Source organism: Herpailurus yagouaroundi, unplaced genomic scaffold (assembly GCF_014898765.1).
Source record: "Herpailurus yagouaroundi ecotype Mexico unplaced genomic scaffold, PumYag 207, whole genome shotgun sequence".
NCBI classification, from domain to species: domain Eukaryota; kingdom Metazoa; phylum Chordata; class Mammalia; order Carnivora; family Felidae; genus Herpailurus; species Herpailurus yagouaroundi.
In genome coordinates, this window is record NW_024412438.1 from 4,714,763 (window position 1) to 4,730,682 (window position 15,920).

Consider the following 15,920-nt stretch of genomic DNA (forward strand, 5'->3'; position numbering starts at 1 on the left):
ACGGACGGCGTGGCCCGGCTTCCCGGGGGCCGGCCCCACGCAGAGGCATCCGCTGGCTGGAGTTGGGGGCTCCGTGCCTGCGGAGACAATGAGCCGGCAGCCGTGGCTTCAGGTGAGTGGCGGCCAAGGGGCCACGGCCACGGGCAGCACGGAATCAGAAGGCTCTCCCCTTACCTCGTGATCTCAGCAAACTGCAATCACCCCGAGCCTCCTGTGTCCTCATTTGTCAAGTGGGGACCACAGTTGTGTTGAGGCTCGAGTGACGCCTGTGTGACAACGGTAGACTCAGGCCTGACGCGTACATCCTCGTAGAGTTTGAATCTGGGCTCAGTCCCTAGAAGAGCGCCCTGCGGGGACCGCGGGGTCCCCCCGCAGCAGCTCTGATGCGAACCCGCTGGGGCAGGTGAGCGCCTGCCTGAGGTCTGGGCTGCAAGTCCCTGCAGGAAGGAAGCGGATGCCATAAGTACCTAGAGGGGCTGAGACCCCCGGCTCCCCGAGGTGTGGCAGGCCGTCTGGGCGGTGGGACCCCGGCTCTGCACACACGGGCGGGAGGCTCTGGGCTGATGGCTCCTCCGACCACGTTGGTGCCAGAGAGAGGGGGCAGGAGGACGCGGGAAAGTCGGTGGGTGCCGCCTCCGTCCGCACCGGCCTGCACACGCAAACGCTGGGACTCACGCAGCCCAGCCGGTCCCTGCACGGCCATCCCTCCACGTCTGTGTGGCGTCCCGTGCGCAGGAAGAACCCGGAAGAGGAGTCTCTATGTTGGGGACTAGAGCTTGTTTTAGTCCCCTCGGCCACCTTATGGTGCAGAACTTTACTTATTTTCCAGAAGTTATTTCTCTGATTTGCCCTGAAACAGCCTCGGCAGGAACACCTGCTCCCCAGACGGGGTCAGTCCCCGCAGACGGATGGCAGTGAGTCACACAGGGTCCTGCCCGACAGGCGGGCGGCAGGCGGGTGGGGCAAACACTGGCCCAGCTTCTGGAGACTTAGGGCCAGGTTAGCGCTTTCTGCTACGGCTGTGTGGCCTTGGGCGGGACAGAGCCCCTCTCTGGGCCTCACTTTCCTGGCCTGGAGTGGGGTGGGGGGCAGCTCGCCTAGAAGGCCCCTCCAGCTGAGTCCCAGCATCTGGCCGAGGACCTGCTGCCTTCGTGCCCCGGGGGGACGTGGCCGTGGAGGTGCCCTCGGCGTCCTGCTCCCGGCTGCCTGGGTGCTCAGGGGGCGCACGGACAGGCTCTTCCTTAGCTGGGAGGCTCCAGAACGGCCTTCAGGCAGTCTGCGGAGCCTGCGGGCGGTTGTTTTTCTCACCGTATGGGATTCCTGGGCGTCTTAAAGTTTTCATTCGGCCCAGACATTGCTAGGCTCGGGATGGTTCTGCCCCGTGTGGGGGCGGAGATGGTTCGCCTCCGGGCACCAGGCTGGCAGTGGGGTGCCCTGATGGGGCTGGAAGGGGATGTGAGCCTCTGGTGTAGGCAGAGGCAAGATCACAGGGCAGAGGAGGGACGAGACGGCAGGGAGGTGAGGCTGAGGCGAGGGGCACAGGCGGGTCCGTGGGCCTCACTTGGCATTTTTGAGACCAAAACCCGCTCCCGCGCCTGCCGGGAGACGCGGCCCGTCCACCGGAGGTGAACTGACTGGTTCGTTGCAGCTGGCTGTGGAGGGGCCGCGAGCCTGGCCCGCTACCCGCTACCCGGGTGGACGGGAGGCGACAGGCCCCGCCCGGGCATGCTCGGTTCGAGCTGGGAGCCCAGCACGCACACAGCTTCCTGCAGGGCAAGGTGCTTTCTTGCTGTCTTATTGGTTTGGGGCCAGATAGATTTTAATAGATTTTAATAAGAGCAAATAAAACGACTTCAAAGCCGGCCACACAGAACGCACAGTTATTTGTTTCACACGTTCTGGAACACGTAAGAAGATAGGGGCTCCTGCTGGCCGGAAGAAACATGGGGACCACGGCCTTGGTGGCCGTCTGCAGGGGAAGCCCTCGCGGTGACAGGGACAGGAGACAGAGTGGGGCTCTGCCGCACGCCGGCGCGGAAGGGTCAAGTGGCTTTCTGTAACACATGTGCCCCTCCCGACAGGCCTTCCCAAGACACCCCTGGTGGCGGGTGAGCACCTGTCAACGCGGGAGGAGGCTGTCACGGCCCGGAGCGCTCGCCTCCTCACGGGCAGCGGGGAAGGAAGGGTAACGAAGGGCACAGTGTTTATGGGAGGAGGAGGCAGAGCCGCCGGGTGAGAAAGCGGGAGGTGGTGTCCAGGATGGGGTGGCCCGGGAGGCCCCAGCACCCAGGTTCTGAGCTCAACACAGGCTGGTGTTCGATGGGGGCTGAGCCGGCCTCTTGGGCCTCTGTGTCCTCACACGGAGCGAAGTGTGGCGACTAGCTGATCTCCCGGGATGCCTCCAGGCGCGGCGTTCTGTGTTACAAGTGTGTCTAGGGGAGGGTGTTGAGAGTGAGGACTTTTGGCACGGGCGTCTGCGATGCCACAGTCAGAGCAAGGCTTCACCCAAGGACAGCACTCCAGAAGGCCGAATCCAGGTCTCTGAAACAGTCAGAGCCTTCCAAAGTAGAGATGGGCGGCCTTGATAGGGAGTGAGTTCCCTGTCCCTGGAGGTAGTCAAGCCGACTGAATGACCACGTGCTGGGACTCTTACAGAGAGGCCTTTAGGTTCTGGGCCTCCACTACTTATGTGTGCAGTTGCCCACTTGGCAGTGTCTCCTGCAGGCTGTGATGGTGGCCCCGGCTTTCCGGAATGTTCTTGTGCGCCTGGCGCAGCAGCTCTCGTCCCTGGCTGCACATCAGAATCACCGAAATATTCAAAATTTAACATGTCAGGGTCCAGGCCTCACCAGCAGACACTCTGATTTAATTGTTCTGGAGTGAGTCCAGGGCCCCTCGGGCCTAGATGGGTAGGGACCGTGGTGCCTGGCGGGTGAGCTTTCCCCCACCCCGTACTGCCTGATGGGGGGTGGGGGACAGAACCCCCGGGTTTCACTCTGCCTTGCTGGAGGGCTCCAGTCTGAGGCCGTCTGGGCCCCTCCACACCCAGCCCCCCAGCAAACATCGGTGAAGTGCCGACTGTGTGTCTGGAAGAGTCGGGCCGTCCTCGGAGCGGTTGGAAAGACCCCGTCGTGCGCGTTTCCACCGGCCACGTGGCAAGCACGTAATATAAAATTTGATCGAATTGCACGGAGTCTTTGCCAACGTTGTAAGTGGGGCAGGGAAATAAATTACAGACAAGCGGGCGGGAGAGAATTCATGATATGCCAGTTCCCCTGTGCTCAGACCTTGTAAAGGAAAGTATCTCCTTAATCGGAATTATGTTTGTGGCCTTGGGGGTGACCCGTCTGACTTGATGTTTTGGTGCCAGTGTCTCCCAAGTGACCTTTTTCCCTTCCTTGGGGCGTCAGGCAGCGGGAGAGCCAGGGCCCGGGGTGGGTCATTTCCTCCTAATTGGTGTCCTGGCCGTCACACCGGCTTCGCTGAGCATCACACGGCCCCCTCCGCTCAGCCCTGAGTGTCCTTGTTGTCAACCGCGTGGTGTCCCTTACACGCCAGGTTCCATCCCCTTCTGGGAATGACAAGGCAGAGGCCACGGAGAAACGCTCCAGGCCAACTTGACTCGGTGGGTTTTATTCGCGGACGGCTGGCTTCCCTCACTGGCCACGTCCCCGCCTGCCCGCCCCACACCAGGCGGGGCCGGCTGCACTTGCTGGGCTGGTGCAGACCCCCCGCCTGACCTGAGGCTGCTGGGGTCTGTTGTGACAGAAGGTGACCGAGGCCGAGCGGTGACGTGGCTGGGGCCCCGTCGGGGCAGGTGACACGGGGCTAACCCCTGTGGGAAGGCCTGGAAGGCGCCTTCTCATCCCTGCCGTCCTCCAGTCCCAGCGCTCCCCGGGGGAAGCCAGCACAGACCTTTGGTTCCTGCTTCCCACGCTGGAATCCAGCCTCCTCCTCCTCCTCGCTCAGGGCTGCTGGGCAAGCGACCCGGGCCCCAGGGGGTCGCTCGGAGTCGCCCCAGCACCTGGCCGTGCAGCGCACAGTCAGCGTCGGCCGCCGCCCTCCCCTGCGCCCTGCTTCCTGTGTCCGGAAAGTCAGGGTGCAAGTGTCTGCTGCCTGACGCACCTCGCCACGTGCCCCCTTCCTTTGAATACGCCACGTTCGGCTGACACCTGTTGGCCTGCCGCGTGCCCGACCACACCCTCCACCCGCGGAGGTGGACAGATCAGAAACTCCGCCTGCGCCCCCCCCCCCCCCCACCTGGGGCATCCACCTTGACGGTCGAGCCAGCGCACATCGGTGGGCAAACTGGCCTTCCCAGCGGAGGTGCGGCTGACCTGGCGACACGGGCGGTTCTGGGGCCCAGGCGGGCTGGGGACCTGCTCGGTGTAAGGATCACCCCGCATGGCATCTGGGTCGTGAACCGAGCAACACCCCAAGATTGAGGACGGGCGAGGAGCCGTCTTCCCGCCCGGCCCCCGTCAGCTGGCCCACAGCGTCCCTGCGGCATCTGGGTCCGAGAGGAGGGTGACCCGTGTGGCCTCCGCTCTGTGCTCCCGGGGAATATGTCTCACGCACCCGAGCCGCGGTGGGGGACCCGGAACAGGGAAGCGAGGGAGGCCGCAGGGGCTGAGCCCCCCATCCGGCCCGGGGTCTGGTCAGACACGCCTCAGCCACCCCAGGACTCCCGGCGCAGGGCCGGCCCGGGGCCTGTGTCCTCCGCGAGTCGCATCTCCGGGGAGAAGGTGCCGCGGGCACTCCTCGCCCCACGTTCAGGACATCGGCTCAGGGTCACGCCCCTGGTCACGCCCCACGTTCAGGACGTCGGCTCAGGGCCACGTCCCCTGGTCACGCCCCACGTTCAGGACGTCGGCCCACGGTCACGTCCCCTGGTCACGCCCCACGTTCAGGACGTCGGCTCACGGTCACGTCCCCTGGTCACGCCCCACGTTCAGGGCGTGGGCTCAGGGTCACGCCCCGGTCGCTAGAGGGGCCGCCTGCAGGTATTTGTCCCGCCCCCCCCGGCTTCTGCCCGTTTCTGACCGTCCCAGCCCAGCGTCTCCAGGCCCCGCTCACCTGCCCCTTCCTCGGCCGGGTGGGATCCAGGCTCAGCCGGCGGGGGGCGGCGGGCTGAGTACCCCGCACGGGGCCCGGCCACGGCCAGATGCTCAGCACGTGTGCCCAGTGTGACCGGAGGGCACGCATGTTCAGCCCTTTCTGAGCTGCCGGTGCCAGGGGCGCGTCCGGCTTCCGTTGGCGAAGAAGGAGTCTGTCCCCGTGGCTCCTCTCGCTTCGCCCCATGCGTGCGGGTGCAGGTGCTGTGAGACCCGGCCTGCAGAGAAGGAGGCCAGAGAGCTTACGCGACAGGTCCAGTGTCCCACGGCCGGGGGGCGGCAGAGCCGGGACTTGAATTCTGGTCTTTCGAACTTTCGGAGGCTCGTGAGGACCTTCTCTGTCCGCGGCCTTGTTCTGTCGAGAAGACGGCGCGGGCGACGTTGCTGCTGACCGCTGCTCACCGTCCGGTCAGGTACAGAGGTGGGAAAAGGGACGAGGGCAGACGTGCTGGGGTGGCCCCGTGACCCGCGTGCTCGGCCGGCGGCCGTCAGGCCCAAAGTGAATCACAACATGGGGGCTCCAGCCGGCGACACAAGCCATCAGCGGACCACATATGTATGAGGGTACACACGCGCTTGCACACTCCGCGCACGCACGGCCACACGCGCACACACACACACACACACACACACACACACACACACACACTTTGGGGCCGTCAGCTTGCTTGGGGAGGTGCCCGCACACCCTTGTCCTGGTTAAGCTGGTATTTGTGCCCGGGGACTCTGTTTTTCTGTCATTTTCAAGTGTCCCAAATGATCAAGGACATTTAGAAATTCAGCGTCTCTGGGAAGATGTGCTGTAATCGTGACGATTCTGCCAGACGACGAGGCGGCTCGAAGCCGGGGAACACAGGCCCCCACGCTCCACCCAGCCTTGGGGCAGGCGCTCGGGCAGTCCCGAGGGTCCTCACGGCAGAGACTGGAGGCCAGCAGGGCCCGACCGCGGGGCAGGCAGGGTGCTGGGGCCCGGCAGGACTCGGAGTCTGGAGGAATCCTGGCTTCTTGAAGCCTGCTCGCCCGGTGAGCTGACTTCTCCGAGCCTCAGTTTCCTCCTCCACAAAAGCGGGTTGATGATACTGCCGTGGGTACCGCTGTAGCACAGGCGGATGTCGTAATGAGGGGTCGCAGGTCTGGGAAGGGCTGGCTGGTGGCTGGGGGTGGCTTGCGGGCATTTGGCACACGTTCCCACTCGGCCACGAGTCCCTCTGTGGCCCCTGATGGCGGTGGCTGGCCTGCGCGAGGATGGCTGGAGCTAACTCACGTGGTGGGGCAAAGAATAGAAACATCTGGAATCCTGGGGGGCTCAGGTCATGACCTCATGGTTCGTGGGTCCGAGCCCTGCGTCGGGCTCTGTGCTGACGGCTCGGAGCCTGGAGCCTGTTTCAGATTCTGTGTCTCCCTCTCTCTCTGCCCCTTCTCTGCTCTGTCTCTGTCTCTCTGTCTGTCTCTGTCTCTGTCTCTCTCTCTCTGTCAAGAATAAATAAATAAACATTAAAAAAGAAAGAATAGGGGCGCCTGGGTGGCTCAGTCGGTTAAGCGTCCGACTTCGGCTCAGGTCATGATCTCACGGTTTGTGAGTTCGAGCCCTGCGTCAGGCTCCGTGCTGACAGCTCAGAGCCTGGAGCCTGCTTCGGATGCTGTGTCTCCCTCTCTCTCGGCCCCTCCCCTGCTCATGCTCTGTCTCAAAAATAAATAAAAACATTAAAAAAATTATTAAAAAAAGAAAGAATAATCTGGTATGTAGCTAAAATCTGGGTTAGTTGTGTGACCTTGGAAGTCTCTCTTATTCTCTGTTTTTTGTTTTTTTTGTGTTTTTTTTTTTTTTAATCAGTAAATGGAGACATTGTGGAGTTGTGAGCCTCATGCCGTGGTTGTGTACTCTGATGCTTTATATAGTGTGGTCCTGCATTTGCAGTGTTTTTCACATTAAAAAAGTAAAACATTTAAAAATAATTGGAAATACCGTATATGCAGCTTTGTGGTCTGAGTTTTTCACTTGATGTTGTACCATGAGCTTTTCCTCTTCAAACGTTCTCTGCAGAAGTGGTTTTCGCTGGCTACCTAGTGGTCTATCGCTGGCCATTCCCAAATGCATTTAACCACTCTGATAGTGTTGGGCATTTAGGAATAAATGGCTTAAAAATGGCTCATCTGTTGGGATTTAGTCCCTAAGAATTCTGTGTATGAAGGGTCACTACTGTGTCGTTGAACAGCTCTGAGTTGCAGAGTCGCCCAGCTGAGGGGCCCCCCGTCCCCCGTGGCCTATCAGTCCCTGTGGCCCCTCAGCAGGGAGGCGAGTACCCCCACGTGCCGTCCAGCCGGTACCTCGCCGGCTGCTGTCGCCGGAAGAACCGTATTAATCTCAAGCTTCGCTGGATGGAGTTCAGGCAACAAAAAAAGATGACAACTCAACATTTGACAAATAGGAAACATATCTAGTCCAGCCATTCTGATGTATTTTCCGGCTGGTAAACATGTCAATGGTTTACTTTTTGTGGACGCGTAATAGAGAATGCGAGGAAATCTGCAAAGTCGTGAGGGTCCCGCTGCTCCGGGGCTGGGTGAACACAAGGGGAGGGGGCGGGGGGGAGTCGCCTCTTCTCTGAAGGCTCTGAGTTTGAGAACGAAAGGAAGAGGCTCGAAGGAGGAGACCCCTCCCTCCACCTCTTCCTCTGGACGTGATGCAAACAGGCTTGGATTCTGATTTCAGTGATTTCTGCCAAAAGAAATACATTAGAGGGTGAAATGTGCTGCTGACCGCAAACCCTTCCCAGCCAAGGCCTGATGTTCCCCAGATGCCCTCAGACCCCTTGGAGGGAGAAGTGAGGGTCATTTCTGAGTCGAGAGCGCTGTGCGCTGTCCCCGCCGGCCCCTGTAGGCTGGTTTGTCTTCTAACGCAGTCTGAGTTCAGTGCCCGCTCCCTTCAGCCCCCTGGAGGCCCGGCCCGTGGGCTTGGCCGGCGTCTCAGGCACCGGGTCGCGGTTTCGAAGGTAGGACCCTTCCTGAGGGCTGTCCCTGTGCCCTGCATGCTCCGTGCCCTCCCTGCAGCCGTGGACGTGTGTGCGGGCCCGTGAGTGCGGGCTGCTCTTGGGTACACCGTGGACCGCGGAGGCTCAGTGACCGAGCGGGGGACTTCCCGCAGCGGGCGCACGGACCCGCCCGGTGTCCGCTGCTGGAGCTTGTGCGTAAGCCACGTGGGAAGGCCTGGCGTGCAGGGCACTCTCCGGACACCCTGCGGCCCTGGCGCGGTGTCACTCGTGTAGCGGGTGCTCAAGAAATGAGACGTGGTGGAAACCGTCACGAATGAATGAATGAACTATTTCGTGAGTCCTCCCTTGAGTCTCCAGCGCCGGCTTGTGCCTGGCACAAAGTGGGCCCCATAGTTGTATCACGTAAACGAGCGGTGGGTCGACGGGCCCCAGGAGAGCTTCCCTCTGTCAGCCTGCGGGGGTGGGGTGGGAGCGTGGCTTTGGGTGCCTGCTGGCACAGGCCCTCCGCTCGCCCCAGTGCTTCCGTCCTGGACGACACCGTCTGACCCCGCAGACCCCTGTCTGCCCCTGAAACTCTCTGGGACGGTGAGGTCTCCTCCCTCGAGCCCAGCTCGGCCGTGGGTTTGGCAGTCCGTCACACCCTGCCTTCGAAATACCTCCGTTCCCGTCGAGCCATTGTTTAGATCTGCTTAAGTGGGTCCGGCCTTCCCTTCCGCCGTTTCTTGTCACAGGGACGGCCCAAAGGCCGCGGGCAGGGCTCTGGGCTCGGGCCTGAGACCTTGGCTCTGAACTCTGGCACGAGGCACTCCCCCTGCGCCTCTACCTGTAACGTCTGTACAGTCGGGAGAGAGGCCAGGGGTGTCGCGGTGATGGCCAAGAGCGGACGCATGAAGCCGCCTTGTGAACTGTAACGTGCTTTAGGGAAATCAGGCGTGGTGATGTGCCGTGGCTGGTGAGCACAGGGCGTTTGTTCATGGTGTGCGTCTTTCGGCAGTGAGTGCCGCCCGGCTCTCGTCCGCTACCTCTGCTCGGGCTGTGTTCCCATCCTCCCTACTTCCTGGCTCCCAAACGCCCAGGAGGGCGGTGAGGCCCAGCCTGGACGCCCCAAATTTGCAGGGGATGTGATGTGAATGACAGAAGTAGCCCAGCCATCCGCGGCCAGCGCTCGTCTAGGACCGTTCACAAACTGCTTTACTCTTTCTTCCCAGAGGCCCCTAGGCGGGTCCTAATGTCTTCCCCATCAGCCGCTTGAGACCACTGAGGCAGAGGTGGGGTAAGAGGCCCGAAGCCACAGAGCCAGGAGGGGCTGTGTCTACGGCACGTGCTACCAGCCCTGGGGCTCTCTACGCGCCCTGGGGCTGGAAGACAGGGTGCACAAAGGGGACCCGCCCGCGTCTGCCCCACCCTCCACGGGGACCCTCTCTGCTCTGCTCAGCACCTTTCGCCCTCCAGCAGCCCCCCTGCCTCCCTTCCCTGCTCTGAGCCTAGTTTGGGGGTGAGAACAGCTGCTGGGACGCTCTGATCCGTCCCGGAGGGAACTCTGCATCATCAGAAACGGAAGGAACCTTGGGGATTGTCTGAGGTTTGTTCTGAGAGAAGAGAGGCCTAAGCTGGCCAGCACCGATGCCCAAACCACACGGCAGCACGAAAAGGAACTGTGCTCACGTGGCTTATGAGCGTGGACGCACAGTTGTGAGCCACACAGCAGCAAACTGAGCCACGGATGGCAAACGTCTTGCCGGCTCCTCCCAGGAGAGCACACGGGACTTCACCCTAGAAAACAGGGGCTGGGGGTAGCTGCTTGGCCCCAGTGGCTCGCGGCCCAGCCCAAAGGGCTCCCTGTGTGCCGTGGCTTGCACTCCCCGTCCCCGGAGCCCCCTTCCTGGCTGCCCTAATTCTCTCTCCATTTCTCCTGCAGGATTCCATGTTTTCGCTGGCCCTGAAATGCCTTATCAGCCTGTCTACCATCATCCTCTTGGGCTTGATCGTCGCCTACCACACGCGAGAAGTCCAGGTGGGTGCCGTCCTCTCCCCTCCGCGAGCAGCGCCCGTCCCCACCCCAAAGCCCACCCCGTGCAGCCGCCTGGTGGTGTGGCACACTGTGGCTCTTCCCCTCCCGTCTGGACCCTCAGAGTGAGGGAACTGGGGCTTCAGCAGCTGTGACGCCGTCTTCTTTGGGGGTCCCAGAGGCGAATGTGGCTTCACGATTTGGGGGCGGCTCTTTAACGCCAGCGCACTGAGAACCGCTTTCCTTCTCCCGCTGGGCCTTTCAGAACCTTGGCCACCGAATCCCCCAGGGAGGCAGACCTATCTCCCGTCCCCTTGCACACGCACGTACACGCACGACACTCGAATTGCACCAAATCCCTCCGGGACTCTGTATCTCTGAGTGGTGTGGGCTCTACCCGCCGCAGACCCTGGAGGCTGGGAGGGGTCATTTTCTAGACGGAATACCGGTCAGATGTGGGGAGGGGCTGCTCAGAAGTGACTGTGCCCCCAGAGAAACGTCGGCTGGGCCTCCAGGCCCAGCTTCCAGCCTGGCCGACAGGGGTCCCATGAGGACCAGGAAGGGTAGACGGCGAGAGGGTCTGTGGCATCTTCCCAGGACACCGGGGCACCCGCACTACCCGGCCCTGCAGGCTGACCGGCCCCGCTGGAGACCCGGGTGGTTCTAAAACCTCCAGATGCTTTTTCTCCCATGTATGCGAGTCTGGAGATAATCCCGGTCCCTGGGCTGGAGGAACACAGTTCGATTCACGTCTGGGCCGCAGGCGACACATTGACAAAGACCAGAGCTCGCGGTCAGAGAGACCGGCTGGGTCTCGGCCGGGACCCCTTCCTACAGGGCGTTTTTGTTTGGCCCCGCAACCTTTCTCAGGCTGCTGTGAGGACAGGATGTGCTCTGTGAGCCGGGAAACACCGTGCCAACCTCGTCCCCGTTACGGGGCATTCTGGGCAGGGTGGACCCGTCTGCCTTCCTGGCAGTGTCTGGGGGCCCCCGGCTGGCCTGGATGGGCAAGTCTTGGCTCGCGGCCACCCTGGCGGGGCTCCAGGCAGCTGAGGACCAGAGGACACGGATCTAGGAGCTGCGACTCTAGTCTCCGGGGGGCTGCGGTGCTCAGACAGGCGTGTGCCCTCAGGGCGTCCAGACACTGCCACCAGCTTGCCTCCTGGAGCCTGAACTGCCGGACCCAGACCACTGTCCCGTCAACCCCAGGCAGGAGCCAATACCGGCTGGGGGGTGGGGGGGTGGGTTAGGGACCAAGACAGGGCTGGGGGTCACCGTCTGGGCCCCAAACCAGCCGTGGCACCCGGGGCTTCCCTCAACCCCACCGAACCCTCACGTCCTCATCTGGAGGGAGCCCCTTGGCGCGTATCACCCTGATCTGCGCAAGATGTCACCCGGGCCCAAGAGAAAAGGCGGAATCGTGACGCTCAGCCACGCGTCCCTCCCTCCCGTACTCTCGTGGCCCTGGTTCCCTCCTGCGGGCCTGTGGCCTCAGCGCCGGCCTGGGGCGGGGACACCACCTCGCCCGGTGTCCTCTGTCCCAGCCCCAGCTCGCGGCCAGGCTTTGCTTTGTCCTGATTACGGGCAGTAGAGGACACTGTCTCGGCCGTTAGGGCCTGGTGCTCAGCACTTGCAGAAACAAAGTGAAGCCAGTGTCATTGAGTCCTGGCTCAGACACTTCAGTCTGCACGACCTGGGCCGGTAACAGCGCCTCCAGGCCTCAGTTTCCCCGGGTGAAGTATAGGAGTCACATCACCCACTTAGGGTCGGGAACAGTGGAGTCCAGGGTGGGCGTTCATGGCACAGGACCTCTCTGCCCCACTCTTCCAGCCGGGCCTTGCCCGTCCGTGTGCCAGCTGGGCCCACGAGGTGGCCCCCTGCTGACCGCCGGCACCGGCAGCCGGCTGGGCTTCCTCCTGCACCCCCACCAGCCCCGCCTGGCTCTCAGCTGCCCTGGCTGTGCCCATAGCCTACCTGGCCTCCGTCACGGGGGCGGTCACCGGCACGTGGCTCCCTCTGGAAGCTTCCCCTTCCAGTGAGTTCTCTCTGCGCAGACCTTCTCCTGCCACGGGGAGGTGGGACGGTGTGGGCCCGGATGGCGTGGGGAGGGCCGGCTCCCGCAGGGCCCCTTGTAGGCACCTCGGTGGACCCTACCGTTCTCTGTTCTGTGTCTTTCTCCCCGGACTTCGGGATGGTAAGGTCACTATCTTTACATTTCCAGGGACCCGTGGTGTCTGACGAGCAGGTTATCTGCGGGGCACGTCCCGAGGGAAAGGGTGCTGGATTCTAGACACCCGGTTTCCAAAGCAATTTAGATCATCCCTCAGTTCCGTGGTCTCGGGCCTCATCTATTAATTGGGAATCGAAGCCTTCTAATTCTGTAATTGTCCGGTGCAGGTCTGGGCACAGCCGGGCACCTGCTTCCTGAGGGCGGAGGCGGGCTGCCCCGGAGCCTGGATGCTGGCCAGCGTCCAGGCCCCCCCCCCCCCCCGGTGCGCAGAAGCCTGGGGCACCTTCTAGAATGGCATTCCTCGTGTCAGTCTCCACGACTTGTGTTCTTGAGGCAGAATTCTGAAACGGGGTGGCTTTCTGTTGTGGAGCCGCAGGCTTGGATGTCTCCCAGAGGTGGCCAGGTGCCCACCCCCACCCGTGCAGGGGCCTCTGTACCTCTGTGACCTGTACCGCCTGTGACAGGGACGCTTGCCTGTGGGCAAAGGCCTCCGGTGGGCGAGGGGGGTCTCCCGTGGGCGAGGGGTTCTCCGGTAGGTGAGGGGGTTCTCTGGCGAGTGAGGGGGGTCTCCTGTGGACGAGGTGTCTCCTCTGGGTGAGGGGCATCTCATGTGGGTGCAGGGGTCTCCTGTGGACGAGGGACACTCTCCCGTGATAGGCAGCGTGGGTTTTTGGCAAGTCCGCCCCTCTGCGGAGAGGAAGGGTCTCCTGGAACGTGCGCTCAGCCCGACTGCGCTTCTGAGCCACAAAGGCAGGTGTCCCACAAGGCAGCCCCTGCCACGTTTCTCCTCGGGTTTTGTCCTTGGCTGTCTAGAGGGTGGAGCTTTCAAAGGCTCAGGCGTCTGTTATCCTCAGGCCAGTGTGACCTGGAAAGAAGCGAAGACACAAAAACCAACGCATTTTTGTTTATTTACCAAAACTTTGAAAACTCCACCGACCTCGCACAGTGCTACGGACCGTGCGGTTTGGCGTCACCGGGCCCCGTGGCGGCGCCAGCCGCCTCTCCCCGGGCTGCAGACCCGCGTGTGGTGTTGGGGCCCCTGGGGCGGCCCCCCTCTCGCACTCACCACGCGCGACAGGGTCCACTCCGTGCAGAGCCCGGCGCAGGGGCGCAGCGCTCTCCACTGACCGCCCGGAGCGGAGCCACGGCTCGGGCCGATGCCCCTGGTGCTGTCCCGGAAGGCGGGTCGCCAGAGAACAGACTTCGGAGTAGCGAGCTCGGGTTCGAACCGCGGTGGTTGCCACATTTTAGTGTGTCTGGCAGCCCTTAGCAAGTTACTCGATCCCTCCGATCCCTCCTCGGCAGTGTCCTTCCGCAGGGTGGGGCCGAGAACGGTACCCTGTTGTGGAGCTGGGGACACTGGTCATTTGCATGAGGCGTGGCAGGATCCGTTGTCGTTGCCGGGCACAGTGGGGGCGAGGTGGTGAGTGCGGGCCAGTCTCCTGGGACGTCGCCGGCGAATGCGGGGATGCCAGGGTGGCAGCTGGAGCAGACACAGTGCGGAGGGAGGGTCCTCGTCCACTTTTACAGGGACTGCTGTCCTCCGGCTGCCAGAAAGGGGCCGGGTTCTGGTCCAGGAGCGCGCAGGAGGGGGAGGGGAAGTGCCCTGGCTCAGAGCCCGGCCGGGGTGGGCGTGCACACACCCCTCTGGGGGCAGGAGCGGAGCCGGGTGAAGCCGTCGGGCACACGACAGGGGCGGGAAGTTCGCCACGGAGCTGTGGAGGGAGCTGATGTGAGCGTGCTCACGGGTCGCGTGCACAGCGAGGCTGAGGTTCCCGCTCTTGTTTGGGGGCCTCCCGTCTAGTGTGGACCCGACGGGAGTGTGACGCTGACCAGCTGGGGGCCTCCAAGCGCATGGACTGAAACGGGACACCGGTGATCTATCAGGTGTGTGTTAAATGGGTGTTTTTATTAAATGCCACCAAGTTCTCAGCCGACGGGGAAATTACTCCAAATTACAGGACGTAAATCACATTCAGCAGACGGCTCACGTTGCAGACGGGCTCACCCCCACGGCACGACGGGTCCGTAGGTCGGAGCACCCTCCGGGATTTGCAACACGGGCATCGGTTTGCAGGAGGCGGACTGGCCAGAGGCTCCGGGGCCCCGTGCTAGCTGAGCTGGGGTGTCGTCCCACTGGGGAAGGGAGGACCCCTCAGGCCAAGTCTGGTTCTGGGCCCTCGCCCTTCCTCTCCCCCGAGGACCGTGGGTGTCAGGCTCTCGGCCCCTGGAGGCTGCTTGTCCAAGACCTTGATGCTCTGGGACCAGGCTCAGCGCCGTGACGTGAGGCGTGTGTGAACCCGTGTGGCCCCAGGGGCGAGTTTCACAGGGAGATGAGGCTTTAGCCGAGCCCTATCTTTGTCGGGAGCGGAGACCTTGTACGTCCGGACAGAACTGGCCTGGGGCACCTCAGGGCCGTGGAGAAGGAAGGAAGGGCCGTCTGTCCTCCACGTGGCGGCTGCCTGACCCCGGTGGGGCTGGGCCTGTGTCCTCGAACACATCTGGTGACGTTTCCTACGGGCCGGTGTCTGGCTGGCCGAGGCAGTCCCTTTGCGCTGACTGGATGGGGGACCCCAGAGATCCCAAGACCTCCAGGAGCCTCCCCGGCCACCCCAGTCCACAGGCGGGGAGCTGGCTTGGCCCTGGCCCTGACCCCTGAATCAAGCGACTGTTTCCTGCCCCACCGGCTCCCTGCTGTGCTGTGGGGACGACGTGACTCGCTGTTGTGTCCCAGAGCCGAGCGCCCAGCAGAGCAGGTGGGGGCAGGCGGGCCGAGGTCTCCCCTCACTGGGCAGGAGAGCCTCCGTGCAGACTGAGCCTGTGGCCACCGCCCTGCCGCTCCACCCGCTGGGCCTCCCTCCCTGTGCAGCTGGCTGTCGATTGCCATGGTTACCAGGCTACCCTGGCGGTCTCCGTGTGACATTTGGGGTTTAACCCTTTCTGCTGCAGAGGGCTTTCCCGCCTGCTGTGCTCCCTGAGCCTGTGGGGCCCAGGTGCGGCCTCTCGGCCGCCTGTGTGGACCTTCTGTTCTGTCACTTGGAAATGTCATGCTGTCTCATGCTGCTCGACAGGCGTGTGGAGCGACTGTTAACAGGTGTGCACAGCGCTGCCCTGGGCACGTTGAGACCTGCCCGGCGGGACGGACAGTCCGGGCTGCAGACTCGGCTCTGGGAGCTCTTGGACTCGTATGCAAATGCCTCTTGCCGGGGCCTCCAGAAGCTTCCTCAACTCCAGGAGTCTGAGGGGGCTGCCCTCTGACCTCGAACACCAGCAGCAGGATGGAGGGGAAGCCGGTCTCGGTCTCGGGAGGAGGGGGAAGGTGGCCCCCCTGCTGGCTCAGGACCTGGTAGCACTCCCCCCCTCCCCCCCCAGGCCCTGCGTTGCCTCGGAAACCACACAGTGTCAGTGAAGTGCCTGGGAAGTGAGTGGCAGAGACATGCTTCTCAAGAAGCTTCCGCTGAAATTCCAGGGTGCAAGACATCACCGTCCATCCCAGTTCGGGGGGCTGAGTGAACCGAGGGGTCTGCAGACAGCCGCCCACGCTGCTGCCCCAGCCGGGGGCCTCCCCGTCGCGG

The 15,920-nt window shown here is 62.9% G+C and overlaps 1 protein-coding gene across 5 annotated transcripts in view; it reads left to right on the plus strand.

Moving 5' to 3' along the window:
- KCNN3 (potassium calcium-activated channel subfamily N member 3) overlaps positions 1-15,920 on the plus strand; it is a 123,871-nt gene that overhangs the window by 27,138 nt on the left and 80,813 nt on the right. For 3 of the 5 annotated variants that reach the window (XM_040452773.1, XM_040452774.1, XM_040452777.1), the window contains one exon: positions 10,026-10,121. In XM_040452773.1, the coding sequence (XP_040308707.1) occupies positions 10,026-10,121 (96 nt within the window). Of the gene's footprint in view, positions 1-4,885; positions 5,004-5,100; positions 5,528-10,025; positions 10,122-15,920 lie in introns of those variants that run through there. The other 2 variants (XM_040452775.1, XM_040452776.1) reach the window with 2 other exon arrangements.